The sequence below is a fragment of the Salarias fasciatus genome, chromosome 12 (assembly GCF_902148845.1).
Source record: "Salarias fasciatus chromosome 12, fSalaFa1.1, whole genome shotgun sequence".
NCBI lineage: Eukaryota > Metazoa > Chordata > Actinopteri > Blenniiformes > Blenniidae > Salarias > Salarias fasciatus.
In genome coordinates, this window is record NC_043756.1 from 6,347,857 (window position 1) to 6,368,782 (window position 20,926).

A 20,926-nucleotide genomic window follows, 5' to 3' on the forward strand; every position below is an offset into this window, starting at 1 on the left:
TCCACCAGTGATTGTACTTTGGGTTGATAATCCTGAGTAAGTTTTTTTTTTTAAAATTTCTTTTAACAGTGTGCATTAAATGTTTGTATGTTTTTTTCAAATTGTGGAGATGGATTGGTGATCAGAAAAGGTGCAAAAACTTTACTCTGGTTTTTTTGTGGTTGGGCTCAAAAAAAAAATTTATCAACAAATCTGAGAGTTGTTTAAAAAAGTCTTCACTTCACTTTATAGATTTACTCCAATTTGGCAAATAAATGCTCCATTTGTTCAAACCCTGCAGTTGTAAAATGTATGGCTTTAAAAATCCAAAATTAAACCTTGTTTTAAGCTTCACCTTTGCCTACTGTATTCCTGTGATGCCACTAACAGAATATAATTCAGGAAACACAAATTTAACCTGTGAAGATGAATCGGAAGCAGTGTTCTCCAGTTTTTAATTCACTTAAATGCAGTTATACAGGCTTTTGTATTTTAATGTTTTTTTTTCCTGTGGCAGCTGTGCTGTTTTTCTCTTTTCTGTGTGCACTGACAATAATCCAACATCCATTATTATGTAACTCTGCTGAATACAGATATTCATAATCTGAACATGCTGGAGTTATGACATCACCCGGCACTGCTGACCATGACTGGCATTTGGGGAAGCATGCAAACTGTTCTGTCATGGTAGGTTACTGCTTGTAGCTAACATCACATCTATCACTGAGATGGGATGTGACTGGTGCATGACTTAACTTGATATCTGTTTTTTTTTTTTTTTTTTTTTTTTTCTGTGCCAGGGGACAATGGGTTGTCAGAAGACTTGCAAAGTGGAGAAACTCCTGAGACAGTCTCAAAGGGAAGTAGTGTGGAACCAGAGACAAAGACTAGCCACAGCAAAGAAGAACAACCGGACAAGAAGCCAAGATAAGGTGAGCTTGTTATAATGTTTTTTTCACATTTTGATTAAAAAAAAAATTGTGGGATTTAACAGAGTGTGAGCACTGGCAGGCTCAGCACTCATGCATGCCTGCAGCCATAATCTGACCTCTGCCTGCAAACTTCAGCCAGGACCCTTCACTGCCACCCAGGCTCACTATTAATACATTCAACCATATGCACTGCTCGATGAGTGTGTTTTCCTTTGATATTTGTATATATACAAAACAAAAAATATGCTAAAATACTGTAGCTACTGTAAGTGGCATTTGCTCATTTATAAAAAAAAGATTACCCAACACACTATTATGTAATGTGCATTTCAGTAAATAAAGCTCAAAATAAACAACATTTTCAACAACACTTTCACCATCCTGCAAAGTAGAGCTCATCTGGCTATACATCTCCAGAAACTATTTATTTTTGTATCTTTGGACTTTCCATCTTATTTATTGAACAATTTTAAAAGTGGCAACGAACATTGTTCATGTAATATGAGCTCAGATTGAAACAGCGATGCTCAAATGAAATTGAAGCTGAAAGGTCAAGTAGCATTGATACTTTTTCCAAATCTAAAGATTGTGGTATTGAGCGACTGGAAGTATTTCTACTACTACTAGAGGTACTTTGATATGCAACACGCTTGCTAATTATCTTTTTCAAACTCAGATGGAGTTACACAAGTGAACGATGCAGAAGTGAGACGATGCAAAGTTGATTTCTGCATTGAACAGGTGAAGGATGCAAAATGAAATAATCCCAGAAGAGCAATGCGGTAAGACGTGAGTTACATCACTAAACTGACCTGCTTGGCTGATCAAATGTTCGCTGTGGGGGCAGTCACTTCCAGGTATTGATAATAAGAAACGAGAATGAAAAACTCTTTGTGCCACCTGCAGAGGAAATCTCATTGCCTGTCAAAAACCTCTTACGATACAGTCCACTGAGAGCTAAATGTGTAAAATTCCACAAGATTTGCCTTGATCACAAATAGCTGTTATTTGGATAATGATAAGTCGTAGGTGAAGGAGGTGCAGAAGTGCTCAGTGGAGGCTTGTAGACAGCAGAGTGTGCAGGCAAACAGCAGGAGGCAGAGCAAAACCTGCTGGCCAAGCAATTTCAGCACAATTGAAGTCAATGCTACTGGTCTTTAACAACCCGGACTGTAAATTACGGCGCCCTTTGAAACGTGGAGGGAAACACACCTGCCCTCTACTCTGTCCTCTAACTCACCAGTTATCCTAATTAAATGTTTTCCTCTGTAAATATCGTCTGACTGCATCAATAATCAAGGGTCTAGTCCCTTGTTGTTGTTGTTTTTTTTTTTTTAATTATTATTATTTCTTTGTACAGCACAGTTTTTTGTTGCTGTTAATATCCGAAAGCCTTCACTAAAGGGGATGTCAAAACAGTTGTTCACACCTCCAACCCCGTCTCAGTCAGCTTGGTTGAGGCAGGCCTGGAGCTCCTGTTCTGCCTTCTGACGTCCTTTGACAGCTGTCTGCACAGGTTTGGTTCCCGTTAACGTTCAGAGGTAGGCAGACGTCCCGCTGACTCATTATTTAGAGAATGAAATAAACTAACACAAGACGTGCAGCAGCGTTGGTGCTCTGTCCGCACGACTGAAGTCGACCCCTGATCCCAGATATTTTAATTTGCAGTTTGTCACCGATGGCTAATAATTTCATGGTGTTTCTTTTCTTTTCTTTTCTCATTTGAGATTGATTTTTACACCTGAAGTATTGGCTCTTTTCAAAGTGTGGGGTGGCTGGAAAATCTTCAGGGTAGACACAGGAACATGAAACATAAACCAGAAAGTCAGCATAATCAGGTGTTCTTGAGGCAGAATGCATTCGTCTTTAGAACAGGAGAGTCAAACATAAGGCCTGTGGGCCAAATCAAGATACTCCAATCTGGCACACCAAACCACCGAGCAGGAAAACAATGTTTTTTGTTTTTTTTTTCAAGCAAACTTTGTAAGAGTAATGGACATAACAAAACACTGAGATATGACCTGAGACGTTGGTGATGTTGCCATGAAAGTGAGCCGCCTCGTCAATAACAAACTAGATCAGCTACGTTGTCAGGGTGAGGTTAAAAAATATGCATAATGCAGCTATAGGGGAAGTCTTTTGGACATTTCACTGTTTTTTTTACCAGACGTTTTCATTAAAATTGACAACCCTGCTCTGAGAACACAGACGGCATTATTATGGCTTAAAATGAGGATTATAATCGACTAGTTCCAATCAAGATGAGTATAGTTGGTGAATGCTAATGAAAAAACTAAAAATAGAACTGAAAGAACATTTGTCAGCTAGAATAAAAATATCATTGAGAGTGGATTGTGTCACAAATGATTTTGTTCTCAGAGCTCTTTTCTCTGCATTGTTTCATTTGGTTTTTATTTGATTATTTATCTGTTATTTATCAGTATTCTTCTGGTGACTTCATGTCTTCCATACATTTTTCAGACAATTTGGAATGTTGAATCTGAATTTATGGAAAATACCAAGAAATTTTTTTTTTTGAAAAGTAACTTATTTTGAGCATTAAAAAAGAAACTAATAAAAATGAGCAGAGCTTACAGTAAAAATTAAATAAAGCTATGAAAATACAAATAGAAAGTTACAGTAAATGCTACATCTAATACACATTTCAAGATTAGTATAACTTTGATTTTGATGAAAAAATAATTGGCTGGTACTTCTTCACAAATGATTGTGTAGAAGTACCAGCTAATTGTCTTTTACTTTTATTTTAAAGAATATTAATCAAGCTTTTGCCACAGAAAATAACTTCTTTAAGCTGATTAGGATCAACGTTTCAAAGGGAGCTGAGGTATTGTTCAACTGATAATAGAAAACATACTAATAGATCACTGGATGTAGTTCTTGAGAACACTGTCAATGTATTAAAACTGTTCTCTCTGTTGGGGAGAGGTTCTTCTTAACCAAAAATAAGAAATGATCTTAAAAAAAAAACATGATTTCTTCTTTGGTGTATAGTTTGGCAATGATGGTAAAAACGGTTTTCCCTTGAACACTCCTAACCTGTGTTCATATGAAACACTTGTTACAGTTGCACAATCAATTGTTTACTGTTATTATCGAGGTGCATTTGTTATTATAATTTTTTTTTTAACAAAGAGCTATCAGGGAATAAACTGAAATCATAACACAGTGAAGTATATTGCAGCCAAAGTGCAATCCTAACCTGAACAAATCAGGCCCAGGAGATGAGAGGATGAATGCTTTAGCGATGCTGCCCGGAGCCAGTGATCGTGAAAACATCACCTTCTGCCCGCTGTCAGAGTTCAGCACCTCCGCAATTAGTGTTTACACAGCAGGTAGAGGACATGGACGGGAGCGTTTGACAGCAGTCATGTGTGAATTCCCTTTGCCTTGAGTCTTTAACAGCTGCTGTGCACTGTAAGCTCTCAGTTGGGATTGCAGAAAGGGTCCCGCTGGAGGGAAGGGGGGAGGGAAGGCTTGAAACAGAGGTAAAGAGCTGCTGTGGTTGCTAGGCATCCAGGCTGAGGAAAGCATATCTGTTTTGGGCCCTGCTCCTCCTCTTTTTCCTTTTCCCACAGCTGAGCGGCACCGCCGCTGTCGGCCACAGAGGGCAGCCACATTGCACACGCTGTGCAGCTCTCTTCCACATTTCCCTGTAGTGGGGAAAAAAAAAAAAAAAAAACCCAGGATGGCCCAAATAATCCCCTTTAATACCCTTCTGCACTTGATTTCCTGATCTGTGATTGGATAGTAACGGAGTTTCTGCTGTTTGTGATAGCTGATTGGTCTGCTCCACTGTTCAGTGAGTGAGGGCTTGTCAAGCTGAGCCTCTGTGGCATAATGACCCGTGACGAGGCACGGCAGAGTCCCTGTGTCAGCTTGCCGAAGAAAGTAAAAGCCAGTCAGAAAAAAACAAAAATAGCTGAGAGGTACTGCAACAAAACAAGGAGCATAATCTGAGGGGGATAACGTAGCACCTCGCATGACCTTGCCAGTCTCAATCATGGCTGCTCATCAGTGGTGGTGAGGTGAGCCGGCAGAAGGATGGAGTGCGTTGCTGGGAGTGCAGACTGACAGGATTGTGTGTGACTGCTGCGAATAGAACAGAGACTGACCAGTTCTGATTAAAGAGGACCAAAGACATCCTGGAGAGGGAGCGCTGCTCGGTGCTGCTGCGCACTGCACTGCCTCTGCACTCCTGCGTGCTTGTGTCTGTGTGACTAAGCGTGTGTGTGTGTTTGTGTGTGTGTGTGTGTGTGTGTGTGTGTGAGAAAGAGAGAGTGAGAGAGAGAGAGAGAGAGAGAGAGAGCGAGCGAGAGGGAAAGGGGGCGTGTTGATGTGTGTGCTCTGCTGCACAGCCACGATAGTGTGAGCTGAATGATGCTCGCTAGCCATCCCTCTCTCCCTCTCTCTCTTTCTGTCGCTCTCTCTCCTCCTCTCTCTCTCTGTCCCTCTCTCTCTCTCTCTCTCTCTCTCTCTCTCTCTCTCTTTGCGCTGCCTAGCTGTGCCTCTTTCTGCCGAGCACTGATGAACCATTTTATGCTACATAGCTGCCATAACCATCGTCCAGGTCCTGCCTGCCTGCTGCCGGTTGCTTTTCTCTTAAACTGAAACAACAGGAAACACCTGCCATTCCATCGCTCCTTTCTGCTAAGGTAGTGTACCGTCTGCCGTCTGCTGTCAAGGCGTGTGTGTTTTTCTGAGCTGGGGATTGTTGAACCGACTCTGCTGCAGGTCCTCTCCGGTGCTGCTGCTGCTGCTGCTGCTGCTGCTGCTGCTGCTAGAGGGATAAGGATGATCACAACATGTCTTAGTGTCTTCCCAGTCGTAGCGGCAAAGGAAATTGAAATGCACTCAGCTGCCTGCCTCACTCTCGCAGCCCTTTACCCTTGCAAGCATTTCTTCACAGATGCATCTTCATGTTTTGACACAGGAGTGCAGCTCTGACAGCGAGAGAAGAGCTAGAGGACATTAGACATCATTTGCATGCAGTAAGGATTCTGTGACATATTTTTATGTTGTTTCAGTCTCTTGTCATGATGTAAAAAAATAAAGAAGAAGGAAACATCCTATCGGGTGTTTGAAGAACACTTCAGCTAAAATGTAGTGGCAAGACCTTGTTCATAGTGTGTGCGTGATTTAACATGATTTTGGGGATTGACGTTGGTTCCGGCTGTCACTGTCATGACTGTCAGATCATATGTTCTGTACATTGTACATGCTGGGGAGGAGCATTAGTTTTAGGTTGAGGAAAGGCGTACGCTGCACCGTCAGTCAGCTGGAGACACAGAGGCTAATTGATGAGGACCGATGTTGTGAATCTGATGAATTTGCTCGAAGTGGATTTTAATCAAACAGATTATCCACTGGTGGTGTTTAACATGATAGACTGTGATCACAGTTGACATGCTAACAGCTGACATGCTATGATTGTTGTGTTTTTTTCCCCACTAACTGAAAGGTGACCTTTTGTGGGTGTGTGCATGACACCATGTGTTGGATTTAAGTGTTTTTTTTTTAGATATTGTGCCAAAGGCTTCAGAGCTCAGTTTCCATTGACACACAGTCCTATAGGTGGCAGTCGTGAGAGCAGGTAGCAGCAGGATTAATGGACAGCGATTTTTTTATTTATTTATTTTTTACTATGGGGAAAAAAATATGTTGTGTGTGCATCTATGCGTGTGTGTATACGCCCAGGTAAGGCTGTCTCTGCTGACTCCCAAGGTCAATCATTTGAAGAGCTTCCATAATTAGGACTGTCAGTCTGGGCTCACACATGAGAGAACACTCTGACGCCAAACTCCCATTCATACTTTAGCTCCTCCTGCCCACCTTGACAAGCAGGCACGGCCATTCATCATTTCGCTGGTTATCCCTGAGTTGCCAGCGGGCGACTTTTATCTTCACTATGCACAGGAGACACGCATTCATATTTCTAACCCAAATTTGTTTGCTCCACAGAGAGTTGATTGCAAAAGAGGAGGTGGCAGGGCGATGCTAGATAGCAGAGGAAGGATCCGGGGGGGGGGGGGGGGGGGGATGCAGGGGTGTCATTGAGAGAGTAGCAATACTGATAAACATTTTTAAAACCCAGCCCTGGATCAGTGCCAAAATAGATGGCAGTGTGAGTTTAGTCATTTAGATTCTTGGCTGCATTGAAATAGAAAATGAGAACTACTTGACATTCACTCCTGCAGCCTGAGGAGACGCGAGCAAACCAGAACTTTAAAAAATGGTGTGAAAAAAAAAGAAGCTTTTTTAGGGGGGGGGGCGGGGTTCCTTATGATTTTAAAACATGGGCTGTGTTGAAGTGGTTAGCACTATCAACTCACAGAGAAGAGTCAGGTTTGCTGCCAGATTCGAGCCTTTCTGTGGGGAGTGTGTGTCTGACGGTTTCTCATAATCCAAAAACAAGCCTCTGTTGTTAACTGAAGAGTTTGAATTGTATATATGTGTGTGTGAGACTGTTGGAGTGTCTCCCCATGCCAGCCCTGTGACAGACTTACACGCTGCTCAGGTAGCATCCAGTCGCTTTCCCCTTGTTGGCTGGAATTAGCTCCAGCTCCCCTTCACAGTAATCTGTTTAATGCTGATATAAAAGATGATGGATGGACGGAATAAATTTGCTATGACACAGTTCTGTCCAATATTTACCGAGCATGTCAGTCAAACTGGGCCACACTGTGTTGTGGTGGTTTGCGCTCTCATCCCATAACAAGAAGGCTATAGTCTGAGTCCGCATCGGGCTTCAGGGCCGAGGGTTGGGGTTAGGGTTAGGGTTTGCATGTTCTCGCTGGGGACTCCGGTTTCCTTCAGCTGTCCAAAAAGATGAGTTTTGGATTGATTGCGGTAGGTTTGAGTGTGTGTGAGTGAGAGAGCGAGAGACTGGCTGTCTCTCTGTGTTTGCCCTGTGATAGACAGGTGACATGTCTAAAGTGTCCCCTGCCTTTGCCCTCAGCCAGCTGGGATCGGCTCCCGCGACCCTGAGGTGGATGACGCAATATCAAGGAATGAATTAATGGATGGATAGATAACATTCAGACTGCTTCACTGATTTTTTTTTCAGTTAACAAATGTCATCCATCAGGATAAGTTGATTTGACTAAGTAATTATTGTCAAATGCCAAATACCAAAACCACTCCCACTGCTGCCTCTTTATAGAAATATGTTTCATTTCCTGCTGAATGCTGCTTGATTGTGCAAAAACTTTGACTTGGTATATAAATGTAAAGGTTGGTGAAGAACAGAAAGTTGCTGAAGCAGTGAGTAGAAGGTCTTGTTGTTTGTTTAATAGCAGTGTGGTATGTTGTGTAATTCACTTTTGAACGGTGTTATTTGTACAACCAAACCACGGAGCGAAAGCATGCTGAAATGGTCGATTGTGGGATTGTGGGTGATAATGCACTGTTGTCTGATCGCCACAAGATATTTAATTTGCTTGTAAGTGTGACTGAGTGCTTGCTGTCAAGTATATCTGCACAATCTTGAACCAAAATTCTTTCTGTGTTGATCTTTCTTGGACTTTGTGCCGCGATGCTGGTATCATGACCAGCACCTCGGATGTAGACAGAATAGGCAGCATTTTAAGGGCAAACAATGTATTTGTACTTTTCTTGAGAGTCCTGTTTGTTGTGTGAAAAGCTACCCAGTTAAAATCCTGCTAGATATATCTGTTGTGCCTACACTGTGGGTATTATTCACATGATGAAATATGTTTTACGATGCTGGATTTATTATTTTTTTTTAACCATAGCATTGCTATTTTTCATTTTCAGTGACTGAGGTTTGATTATTTATTTATTTTTTTTTAATAACAAAATAAAATGTTTTTGCAAACCTGGTTAAATAAGAAACTGTAAGAAGTGAATGACTTAGAAAGAGCTGTGGAGTAAAATTAAACAACTACTCCTACTGGTCATTGGTTGTGGTTTTTTTTTTTTTTGTTTGTTTGTTTTGCCACAATTGTCGATGCCAATCCCTCCCAAATCTTTTGGCAAATGCTGGTAATGATATCTGCACATATTTGTTTCCTCTAATTACTGAGTAAATCAACTCTCTTTGGTGGTGGAATCATTTATTATGCCGGGCTTTACGATGACGGCTCACCGACAGAACAAAATACAATTCCTTTTAATGCGAACACGGTGCAAATGAAAATTTGAAAAAAAAAATCTGCCAACCGCCAGGCAGTTAGACATAATAAAAGCTTTCTTTTTTGTTGTTCAGTAATACTGGCTGAAGTATCGAATTTGGCAGATAGCTGAAATCAATCCTGGTTGACGGCGCTGTTGTGCTCCCCGTGCTGACATGGGAGAAACGGTGGAGAGGAGCGGGGCGAGGTGCTGAGCGGTGGAGGACGGAGCCGTACGGGAGGAGCATGGCTCAGCGTGGTCCTGAGTGACTGAAGCTAGACTGTAGTAACAGCTGGAACACTGCTGCTGCTGGCGCCTGGATGTGGCCTGGATAAGGCACGTGACCCTGCCACAGTGTGAGGCATTAGTGATATGAACAGCAGGGTCCACGGCTGCTGTTACATAACACCATCTTCACTGGGAAATCTCTGTAAAGATGGCTCCCGGAGACTCTGTGACAGCAGAGTGAAAGTGCATTATCATTGTCGGTGACCACACCACTCGCTCTGATCGTTGGACGGCTGCTTGCATGACAAAGCAGGCATGTGTTTCTCGTGCGTCCTGAGGGTATTTCCTCATGATGCTGGATTTATGCAGCTGTTTTGTGCTTTATTATAATCTTCCTGAGCATATCTGCCCCAGACACATGTTCGTTTTATTTGTGTCGTGTCACTTGCATATGTTTTTACATCTGTGTAAAATGAGTTGTATCTGAGTGTTGTGTCCCTCTACATCTGTGTGTGTGTGTGTGTGTGTGTGTGTGTGTGTGTGTGTGTGTGTGTGTGTGTGTGTGTGTGTTTACATGCAGCACGTGATTGTGTTACTCCATCGCTCACGGAGCTTAAGTGCATTGTAAGTCGGTATGTTGTGCCAGCTGTCATCGTGTCGGCAGTTTCAGCGACTGCTGTCGTGGCGGCTGACATCGCCGGAGGTCACAGAGAGTCGCCTGTTATCGCCTCAGGAATCTGGATACATTCATAATTGATTATTCCCGGAGTTGATCAGGGCCGTCCACTCAGACAGGAACCACTTCTTGGGTGTAACGCCGTAAGATATCATCTCGTTGTATTTGTTTTTGTTTTGTTTTTTTTTTTTTGTAAGGGTGATGCTATATTTGTAATTCGACTTTATGTGACAGAATAGTTTTTAAAAAAAAAACATGCCAAAGGCCACACCATTGTATCACAAAGCTGATCTTGTTTGTCTTCATATTTTCATTAATCTGACCACGGTTTTTCTCCTTTGCTGCAGCAGGAGTCCCTGAAAGATTAATTTCTCTTTTGCAAGGGAGATCATTCTACACTATCGCAAATACAATACAAACAAATATGACTTATTTTTCGCTCTGCACAACTTTGATGTGCCTTTGAGGACAGAACATGAATTGTGTCCACAGGCTTTGTCTATTTCTTGGAGTGTTGCTACAGTTTTGAGTTGTTCTGCTGTAATTGCTGAGCTGCCTGAAGGCTTGAAAATGCAAAACATTTCACTGAAGTTTGTCCTTGTTCCTTTTTCAGTGAAACTTCTCCAGATTTTTTTTGAATAATTTGATTAGAAGTACTTCAGATAATTGTATATTCAAATTTTTTTGCAATTCGTCTGAAGTTGTTCCACAACTATTGGACATAGATTTTTGCAATTTGGTGAAACTATGCTGAATTTTACATCTCAGAGAATCTCGAGCTATGAAATGCAATCTTTATATGACTACAGGGAAATTTAGGAAAAATAATTATGATTTTTCTCACAGATCTGAAGTAGATCTCAAACACATTGCAGTAAGCCCTTCGCCAGGAAATTAAAAAAGAAATCCATAAAATACTAAGAGCATAAAAGTTGGTTTTAAATTCGCGAAACTGTGAATGCAAACAGATGAAAGACCTTCAAGTCTCCTGACTTTGAAATAAGTTGGATTTAACAAGTAAAAAGCACCCTTTTGAATGGTGCATTAAATATTCTACACATTAAATAACGCCGAGAGCAACAATAACCTTCGTGTGAAAACATTCCACAGCACGCTCTATCAAAACTCTTCATTCCTTTTTTTTCGGATGCTTTCACCCTGACTTTTCTCTCGAGACTGAACGCAGCCTCAACAGGGTGGATGGTCGTGTTTCCATGACTACAAGGAGCACTGCGGTCACACACTTACAGAGCAAACGTTTTGCCTTGTGCGGAACGATAAAAGTCAATCTCCGTGAGGCGTTTACTGAGAAAGCGATCTTTGTCACTCGCCTCCTGCGCTGTGGCATTCTGTGCATTTATAAAGGCATCTGCTTTTTATCAACAAACTACAAGAAAAACTTCCCAACTCAAAAATTGTCTTTTTTTTTTGTCTTTTTTAATCTTTAGTTAAGAGCCCAGTCCTACTTTGTGCCCGCTTTGGTTACGGACCCATTACCAGCTGCCTAAGTTGTTTGAAAATATTGGGCTGTTTTTACTAGAATCATCTGCTTTTCGAGCATTTTGTTGCCTCTAATCCAACTAGTTTAAATCATGTTGCTGTTAAAATTGTGATAATATTTAAACAAAATGGTAAAATGTCAAGCGTTCAACTTCTGACATGCATGATTATGTTGAAATTATGTTTTTGAAGGAAATGCAAATGACTTTATCCTGCTTTAACGAAAGCTTGAGGCAATGCCCCAAACTGGAATTAGGTTTGTGTATTAAACACGTTTATTCAAGTGCTTGTGGTGAGCTCAGCGAGGTGAAGGGCTGTTTGGATTTGTTGTGAAAGGTAGACTGTTTCGAGGGCAGGAGCTGGGGATGATTATGTGGATCTTTCCAAAATCCACGGGCAGTGATGATTATTTGTCGGGATTTGCTTTGTAATAAAAAAGCTTATCTCTCCAGGTTCAATCTCAGTCTCCATCTCTGCCTCTGTCGTGCTGCTTCCAGGTTTTGCTTACTTTGTCTTTTTTTTTGTCTATTCAGCTTTCAGATCATCTTTGAGAAGCACAATATTGAGTTTAATGTTATGGACTTATGTGAACGTGACCTTTCGATTTTATTTGTTTTATTTGAAGTCATGCAAACACTGATCTGATTTATAGTGCACGTGAACATTCTGTCCAATTTGCAGGTTTTTATGCAGTTTTTCTACTCCATGCATTGTTCGCCATGTTGAAAGTTAATTACGCATTCTTTCATTACATATTATTGGCAGGCAATGATACAGACGCATCGTGCCAATCAGTTCAAGGCCTGCTTGCTGTTTCCACCACTTTAAATGTTCAGAATGACTAATGGGATGCTAATGTACTCCAGTCTTAATGCTTTGTGTTTATGTGGGGATGTAATTGATTCTAATGTCCCGATCAAGTAGAATTTCACAGCAGATTACAAGAAAAGCTCAACTGCGTAGTAGGTTTGACATCACAGTATTTTTTTTTTTTTTTTTTTTTTTTTTTTTTTGAGGTTGTGGTGATTTATCTTGGCTAAATTTAAGGAAGAGTATTCCTCATGTTTGTCCGTTATGTCTCCCTGGGGGATTAGTAAACTTGCTGTCCAATCCGCTGCCTCCACGCTGGCCCATCATTGAACGGGGGCATGAAGATAATTGCATGAAGACGTCGTAATAAGGCGGATTGAATTAGCTTTGCCTCGACTAAAATGAATTAAAGAGGTCGTCATGACATGCAGACTCCTGAACTGGCTCATTATACCTGCGCAGCCAAATGTATCATCATATACTGTACGACACAGCGACGGTCCTCGGTCACGGTGCAGCATGACTTTGTGCACAGTGCTTGACGTTAGCTTAATAATCAGAGATGGATTATCCCTAATTAAAAATGTCTTAATGTAGAGATGAAAACATGAAGCGTCTAAAAATTATCACGTGTAAAGAAACGCTGATTGATGCTTCGCCTGTGGTGAAAGAGACTAATAATTTAGTCCATTTTTCAGCTGTACGGCTCAAAAGCTGTAGTCAAAAACATCTAAAAATGATGCTTTTAGCTGTCAAAAAGTGAATTTAAACTGTTTTATTAATTACTGGAGCCTTTCAAAAGAAGCACGAGCTTTGTACTTATAAAATTTCCATGGCATGGTAAGCGTTTTTTGCTCTTGGACTGAACAAGATGGGTAGGCTGCAAAAATTGTAGAGCGTTGAAAATAATTGCAGCTCTATAAATAGCCCCATTAGGTATTCTCGTAAACAATATCAAGTTGAATACAGCTAATGGCTGCTTTGATGAGCAAGCTTTTTGTCTGCACTTATCAGAGGGTCTGCAGCTCAGAGTTTACCAGCATATTATTTCTCCTTTGTTCAAGCCGGCATGTGAACGGCAGCAGATTAAAGAGAGGAGCTACCGAGCACCTACAGAAGTTGAAGTGGACGAAGGGACTGCACGGCCGGCACGAGCTGTGCCTCGAGGTGGGGGTGCGGGGCAGGACAGAGAGTGCCCATGTCCAGATGTCTGTTTGCGTTACGGAGGTTCCAGCAGTGCCTTCTGCCACGAGAAACAAACACTAATTGCCCATTGGCCCCGGGTTGGATGATGTGCAGCTGGGGACATGTGGCTAAAAATAGCCCCGCTCGTTCCCATGAGTGGCGGGCACACGACACCGAGGCATTAGTATTCAGCACTAAAGCATGGCGTGGACCAAAAAGGTCATCTCCTGGCCATGGCCACGAAATGTCAGGGTGGGGCACAAAGCCACACCAACACAGGGAGATGAGCTGCGAGCCCCGCCTCGGGCTTCATCCCCATGTGGACCGGCCGACTGAACCATTGTCCCCTTTCTGGACAGTTTGCAGGAAAAAGTCACGTGGACGGGGTCCGGGCGGGGGACATCCTGTGTTTTGTTTTACATTTCATTTGCGACCGTGCTCGTTCCATGAAGTCTTCACCTGCGTGCAGCGACGGCCCCTCCACGCCTGAGTCGAGTTACAGCTCTCCCTCTATGGCACAATGGCAGCATCTGGTTCCACCTGACTGGACCCATGAATAATTTAATAGGGGGAATTATTATTTCCAGCCAGCTCCACGAGCTTGGCAATAACAAGCAGTTTAGGTAGTGCTATCAGCGTCGCTGGCTAAGTGGTTGAACATGGAGGGAGGATGTTATTTTACCTTGTTGGCATCTTATACTTTTGTGGGTTTGTAAGTATTTGGTTGAATGAGAGCTCAAGTATTGCTTTTCCTTAATTAATTTGATTTAGAGGCTGCTTGACTGTTTGCGGAATTTATAAATTGAAATAAACAGATGTGTGAAACAACTGGTCAACTAGTAATCTATTCAGTTACCAGTACACCATACTTTGAGACGTGCACCGATCACCAAACACAACTCACGAGGAACTTGCCACTATATCATGGATTTATTTGTATTTTTTGGGGTATTTTTGATCAGAATACAGTTTGACCACTGCAGTCACCTTTCTGAAATGCGATGAAAGTTGAGGTAAAACAATCATTCAAAGTATGTTGCAGAGCAGAGGGTGCAGAAGTGACTTCATAACCGACGCACTATGGACAATCTTCAGCCTCATAAACATCACTGTAAATACGTTTGACGTTTGTAATCTGGAATTTTTGTAAATTATGTTAATTCTGTACATCCCCGCCATATTTATTGTTATAGTTGTTGTTGTTGTGTTGTTTGTCTCTTAATTCCTTCTATTAATATTTTATGCTTGTGCCTTTTTTTCTGTTTATATTTGCACCTCCACCAAAACAAATTCTTCATATAGGCTACTGTACTTGGCAATAAACCTGTTTCTGTTTCTGATTCCTTCTATTGTCGAGGAGCTGAGTCTGTGAAGATCAATGGAGGAGAACACTTTGTGTTTTGCACTGCGTGAGCGTAGCTGTTAGCTGTTTTCCCACTCAGACCTCCTGCAGGCTCTGAGTGGCCACTCACCTACACGTATGGATGGAGTGCTAGCAGATTTTTATCACCAGTGGGATGGAGCCGTGATGGAAGGTTATTTGCAAACAATTGGCAAACCAGAACTGTCAAACTTGAAAAAAAAATTGCTGTTTTGATCAGTAATTCTACTGTAACACTGTCCTTTAACATAAAACTGTGTATATATTCATGTTTTATTAAATAAAAAAAAGTGTCTCTAAAATGCTTTGTGTTCTTCTTCTGCCCCACAGCTGAGAAATGAAGTTTTGCCCCTCCACCGTTTGGACAGTTTTTGTCTTGTAGAGGACAACAGCAGAGCTCTCCGCCTCAGCGCAGACACCCTGAACCACCAAAGGCTGAAGCAGAAGTTACTGGTGAGTTCTCCGCGCGAAAGGGAGATAATGGCTTGTTGATGCTGGATTTGGCATGGGCCATTAAGGGCATTTGAAGAGCGCTGTCCAGGCATTTGCTGTCAGCATTTTCTGGCTTTCACGTTTGGATTATGAACTTGTGAACCATGAGTTATTTTTCCTCCAGTTGTTGGTTCAGTTCTGAAACGAGCCGCGCTCACTTCAGCCCGTGCTCATTTAGACTCATCACTGGGGCTAATTGAGGTCAACCGGGGCAGTTTTCTTGGTGTTTCATGACCGCTGATGCCAGGGAAGAGGCAGGCCCGCTCACTGTCACCATCCCTGTCCCACAAGTTGACCAGCGATACAGGAATTTAATGGACAACTTGGAATTTAACTTGAGGGGTTGAGTCTGTCTTCTCATTGTAAGATTCATCATTTGAACTGCCGAATGCCGTCTGCGCTAAAAATCAAGTAAATTCAGTAACAACAGAATATATACTTAAAATAACTTGAATTAGAATTGAAGGAGAGAGTTTAGTTTAAAGTGTTTGTATGAAAAGCAGAACAGCAGTGAGACTGAGAGGATGTTTGTACAGAACAGGGACTTCCCAGAGTCTAGACTCCGATTGTGGTGGAGCGGAGCACAGAGATGATGAAACAAAACAAAATGTGATTTTGACAGGAAGTAAAATTGGAAGTGCTGAAGAAAAAAACTGCGAAGCTGAAACGGACACATGCTCCTGTGGAGAAATATTGACAATTTAACAAGGAAGACTCATGCAATATGCTTCCTGATGTGGATCATGATCACAATCCACACTCATGTGAGGATGAAGAAAAAGATAGTCTATGTAAGTCTATACACAGTATATAGCTCATTGTTGCAGATTTGTGTATCACGTGTCTGCTGGAGGCCTTTCTTCTGTCACCACAGTGTATTGAGACTAATCTACTGAGGCCACCTTGTTATTTAATCACATTTAACATGTAAATGCTGTATTATTATTCAACAGTCTGTTGTACCTCGGTGTGATGTCTCATGGAGCGATGAGACCCGGTATCCATGTTGCTTAAAAAAGCTGTGGACGGTAAACAGCAGGCTTCGTCTTCCTCGGGCTTTCTTCAGGCTGAGATCTCACAGTGGAGGCTGTTTGTAATTCCCCCGGCTTCCCCTGACGTCTGTGGTTCAATATGAATGAGCCCCATCGATTAGACCTCAGTGTGGCGCTTGCGCAAAGAGAATAGGCCTGTGTGTGTGTGTGTGTGTGTGTGTGTGTGTGTGTGTGTGTGTGTGTGTGTGTGTGTGTGTGTGCGTGCGTGTACATGCACATGCACATGGGGCTGCTGGCTTCTCTCCTGTGTATCCTCAGCACTTACCAGACTGTTGTTTTCACAGAGGGCGATGTTATGGGTGACATCTTTTAGCTGAGCCATAAACTGCAGCTTTGTTATTAACAGCTTTTTGCCTGCGTGCTGGTGAACAATGTGACTGATATTTCCTTGTGATATGACTAGGTTTAAAAAAAAAAAACAAAAAACAAAAAAAATCATTGGCAGTAGCGGCATCATGAGAAACAAAACTGCTGTCAGAATTTTTTTGCGGTCGTGTTTCTTGGTTTTGGTTTGGACACACTGAGCAGAGACGGGATCTGAAACCCTCGCATGCCTTTCACAGCCCTCAAACCCTGTTGTGTTTGAGTCCGCCAGCTGTGGTCTATAGGGGCGCGAGGTTAGCGCTGCTGACTGCGATACTTTACATAATGAGTGTGGTGTGAACTTTATTTTTAAACTCCCCGCCTGCTTGTGACAGGGCTACTTGATAATTAGCTTGTCAACATTTCTTGAGGGCTCGCATGCCATTTGGGTCACGTGCGGCAGAATTATTGAGCAACCAGACGTGAACAATCCCATCTTTTTTTCTTTTTTTTTAATTGTACATTTGAATACATTTCTTGATATATTAAACTGAAAACGCACGGTTTACACTAGACATCCATGGTGGGCTGACTCATCATCCGATAATTATAACATCCTTGAGAGAGGTTCGGCCACATGAAAGCTCTTACCTCTCTCTACCTGTGGTGGTTGCTGGGAAACAAGTGCCTCTCAAGTTAACATGCATCCCGTCCTGTCATTAGTTGGCGCTTCGCACGGCTCTGTCAACTAAGAAATGGATTGGGAGGAACAGGGGGTATCGTTGGAGGTTGTGGGTGGATTGAAGGCGGTGTTGCGAGTTCCCTGGAGTGGAAAAGGAGCCGATTATGAATCCTGAAAGATTGCCATAGCATCGGTAATTACCATTGTTGCATGGTCCCATGTAAGACTAAGTGAAGTGATAATGAAAAACTGACAGAGCATGAGGCACTTCTTCAGCAGGCTCCATTAGCCGGCAGCTCTGTTATCTTATGATGGAGATGCAATCAACAAACCGCAGATGCACCCTGGTGAAGCTACCTTTCCGGGATACTCAGCCGTCTAAGGCCATTACTTTATCCCATCTTCCACTGTCAGTGAGTCTCTTTGTGAACAAGTCTCATAAAAAGGACTTTTTATTTAACTTTCCCCCAGAGAGTTGCCTAAAAAGGCAACCCTTTTCAGCTGTGTTGCTTGTCCTCTTTTAAGTTTGCAGATTTATGCTGAAGAGGGGATTTCACAGACGCTGCCTTACAGTTGCGATTCTGCAGAAGTTGACATTAACAAAATGTTTTCTTTTGTTTTAAGTCTTCATAGTCTTTGACTGGGGAGGATCTGAGGATGAATTTTGCTTCAGAAGCAAGAAACACTTCCTCAGTCACTCTCCCGCCTATAAATAATGCATCTACACTTTTGGCAGAGACATTCCTCGAAACGTTATGCAACAAAATGACTTTTGTTATTGGCTGAATACAGTTAGATATGACCTGCAGTACAATACTTTAAACTTTAATATATTTCGAACCAGGCACCTGGATCTGTTTGGAAAATGTGAGAGATTTTACATTTTTTCGCAGCTGTTTTCAAGAGATTAAAAGCATAACAAAAAACTGTTTTCTTGCTTTCATTTTTTTTCAGTGTAACTGTAGCCTCTGGTTATCTAATATTAATAATTTTTGTAATGGAAAACATGTGCCTGTTAACTCAGTTTTCGACTAAACTGTGAACTTGTCGCTGACACGTCCCACCAGACGATGGAAAGCTGCATCTGAAAACATCACAGAAAAGAGAATGTGTTCAACTAAACTAAAAACTCAGGGTTTTTTTTATCTTTTAACTCTTCTAAATCAAAGTAGTAAAAAAAAAAAAAAGTTCCAGGTTTGCTTCAAATTGCTTTGAAAAGGCTTCTGAAACGTCCCAAGAGGTGGGATGTCTGTCTGCTCTGTCGGCCTCGTCCCGGCCTCGCTCCTGCTCTGTTGCCGGGGTAAACTTTTGAGGTAATTGGCAGGCTTTCCTGGGTGTCAAAAAATAAAACCTGCGCATCCATCAAAGCCCGGTCTGGGCGAGCATTTCTCAGTCCTGAACATTTGATAGATGTGAGTTGCATGAACAGATGTGCTGTTTAAAATAGAGAAAATTTACTGACTTACTGCCTGATGCTGTAATGTGTCAGCGAGGAGTTCGAGCAATGCAATTCTTTCAGTACCTTGGCCAAAAAGAAAAAAAAAGTGTTTCTGCCTCTATATCAGTCCATTTTATTACTGTGCTTTAAATGCAGCTCTTGCATACCAAGCAGCGATCCGCCTCTGAGACTGTCTTCTAGTCACAGCTGAGATGAAAAGGGCCACGGCTTATTGGGATGTGAACAGTTTCCTCCTGGTTAACTCCTGCCCTCATAACTATTCATGACTGCGAGCCGGTCCGCCGTCAGGCATACGGGTTTACTCGAGCCATGCAAAGCTTGATGGTCAAGGAATTTATCAGGCTTACGCAAATTGGGATGGCGATCGGAAAAAGGCATCGCGTAGATGTGACCTTGCTGGAATAAATAGAACGGATGCTCATGGAATTCCAACTGTGGCTCAGGTGGTGCAGGTTGGTAATTCGATACCGATCTCTGTGTGTCTGTGCAGGCCGGCAGACGTCAATGATGTGTATGTATGTCTACATGAAAATCAATTTATCATTTAAACAAGCAAAATTAAAAGTATTTATTGAAGTCAGTTGATCTTGCACTTCTCCATCAACATCCTCACCTTCCATTCTGACATCTCAGAAATCCTCAAGGTATCAGCTAATTGTGCTTATCGCAGCAAGAACAAAAATGTTGTTCTGGAAGAGACCGGAATCAGCAAGAACGCCAACTGAAACCCCGACTCTATCGTAGAACAGGATGTTACATGTTAAGTACAACTGGGCTTTAATTATTTACCTGTGTTCATCAGCATTTTGTATGTTTGTGCATGTATTGATGTGGGAGGCCCCTGTGCTGGGGGCCAACCTTGTGTTTACATCACTTGTAATGAAATTAGATCCGTGTGGCGCCCACACTACAGGCCTCCACTGATCCTCTAATTCAATTACTCCCCTTATTAACGCTCAGATGCTGCTGGCTGACCCAGGACTGCATGCTGCTTTGGCTGCACACTCTCTTCACTCAGCAGCCTGCTTTTTTCTTCTCCAGTGGACTGGCTAGTTGTCACAGGTTTACTGATGCGCAAGGGTCATCCAGGTTTCTCCTTGATGCCGCTGTGTTCACTACTGAAATATCAGCCCACGTTTTAACAAAAGATAACCGGCTGGACATCACTAGCACCCGATATCAACTTTCACTTATGTGATAGATCAATAAATATGCGGCTGTCAGAATGAAATGGGTCAAAATTGCCCTGATTTTACCTGCCGTCAGTGTTTCTCACAAAGAGCCACCCATCCAAGTTTAACTGCAATAAATCTTGCCGTTTTGCTTGATAAAGAGCGGTTGTGGCATGAACATGGCATGCATGTGTTACATAAGTTGAAGTAGATTTCATATTTCACTAAGTGTGCCAACTCAAGTTATGTCAGCATCTGCCAGTGGGCCAACATGATAAGAGAAGGCACATTAGCATGTTAATTCCACTACAGGACACACTTAATGCGCAGTAAATATATGTGCATGCTCTGGCTCTGGCTGCAGCAACTGGCCCGGATATCTGGAGACATATTGAGCATTAATAAAAAAACACCAAGGAACATTTCAAGCCCAGTAAAGGAGAATATTTTGCACGTTCGGGGATTAGACCATTTAAACACGAGAACGACTTGCAATTGTCACGTCGCCATCACAGTCGTTTAAGATAAAAGCAACAGTTCAATATGCATTAATCATTCACAATGCAAACTCATTTTGAGATGTATTTTTGATGAAGAGAAATATAAAACACATTTTTTTTTCTTTTTTGCCTTTTTTGTTGAGCATTGTAGAATAAAGCCAGACAAGTGTACAAATGATTGCTTCTTGATTTAATACTGTGGCTAACAACAACTTCCTATTTTCAACTCAGCGATTGAAGATTAATCCACTTTCTGTCTTTGTAGGGTAACACATTTTTATTTTTGAAGTAGCTTTAAATTCAGTCATTAGAAATGATTGAAAGCTGATCAATTTTTTTTTATTTTGTCCATATATTATTGAGTACTGTTATACCACAACAATGCATGATTTGCAAAAAAATAACAACCTAAATGTGACTT

At 41.9% G+C, this 20,926-nt stretch overlaps 1 protein-coding gene across 2 annotated transcripts in view; it reads left to right on the forward strand.

Moving 5' to 3' along the window:
- The first annotated feature begins 582 nt into the window (after positions 1-582).
- Positions 583-20,926, forward strand: part of rimbp2b (RIMS binding protein 2b) — a 79,074-nt gene continuing 58,730 nt past the window's right edge. The window contains exons 1-3 of one of the 2 annotated variants that reach the window (XM_030103890.1): positions 583-666; positions 780-911; positions 15,176-15,298. In XM_030103890.1, coding sequence (XP_029959750.1) covers positions 601-666; positions 780-911; positions 15,176-15,298 — 321 coding nt within the window. In that variant the 5' untranslated portion in view covers positions 583-600. Of the gene's footprint in view, positions 667-779; positions 912-5,554; positions 5,588-15,175; positions 15,299-20,926 lie in introns of those variants that run through there. The other variant, XM_030103893.1, reaches the window with a different exon arrangement.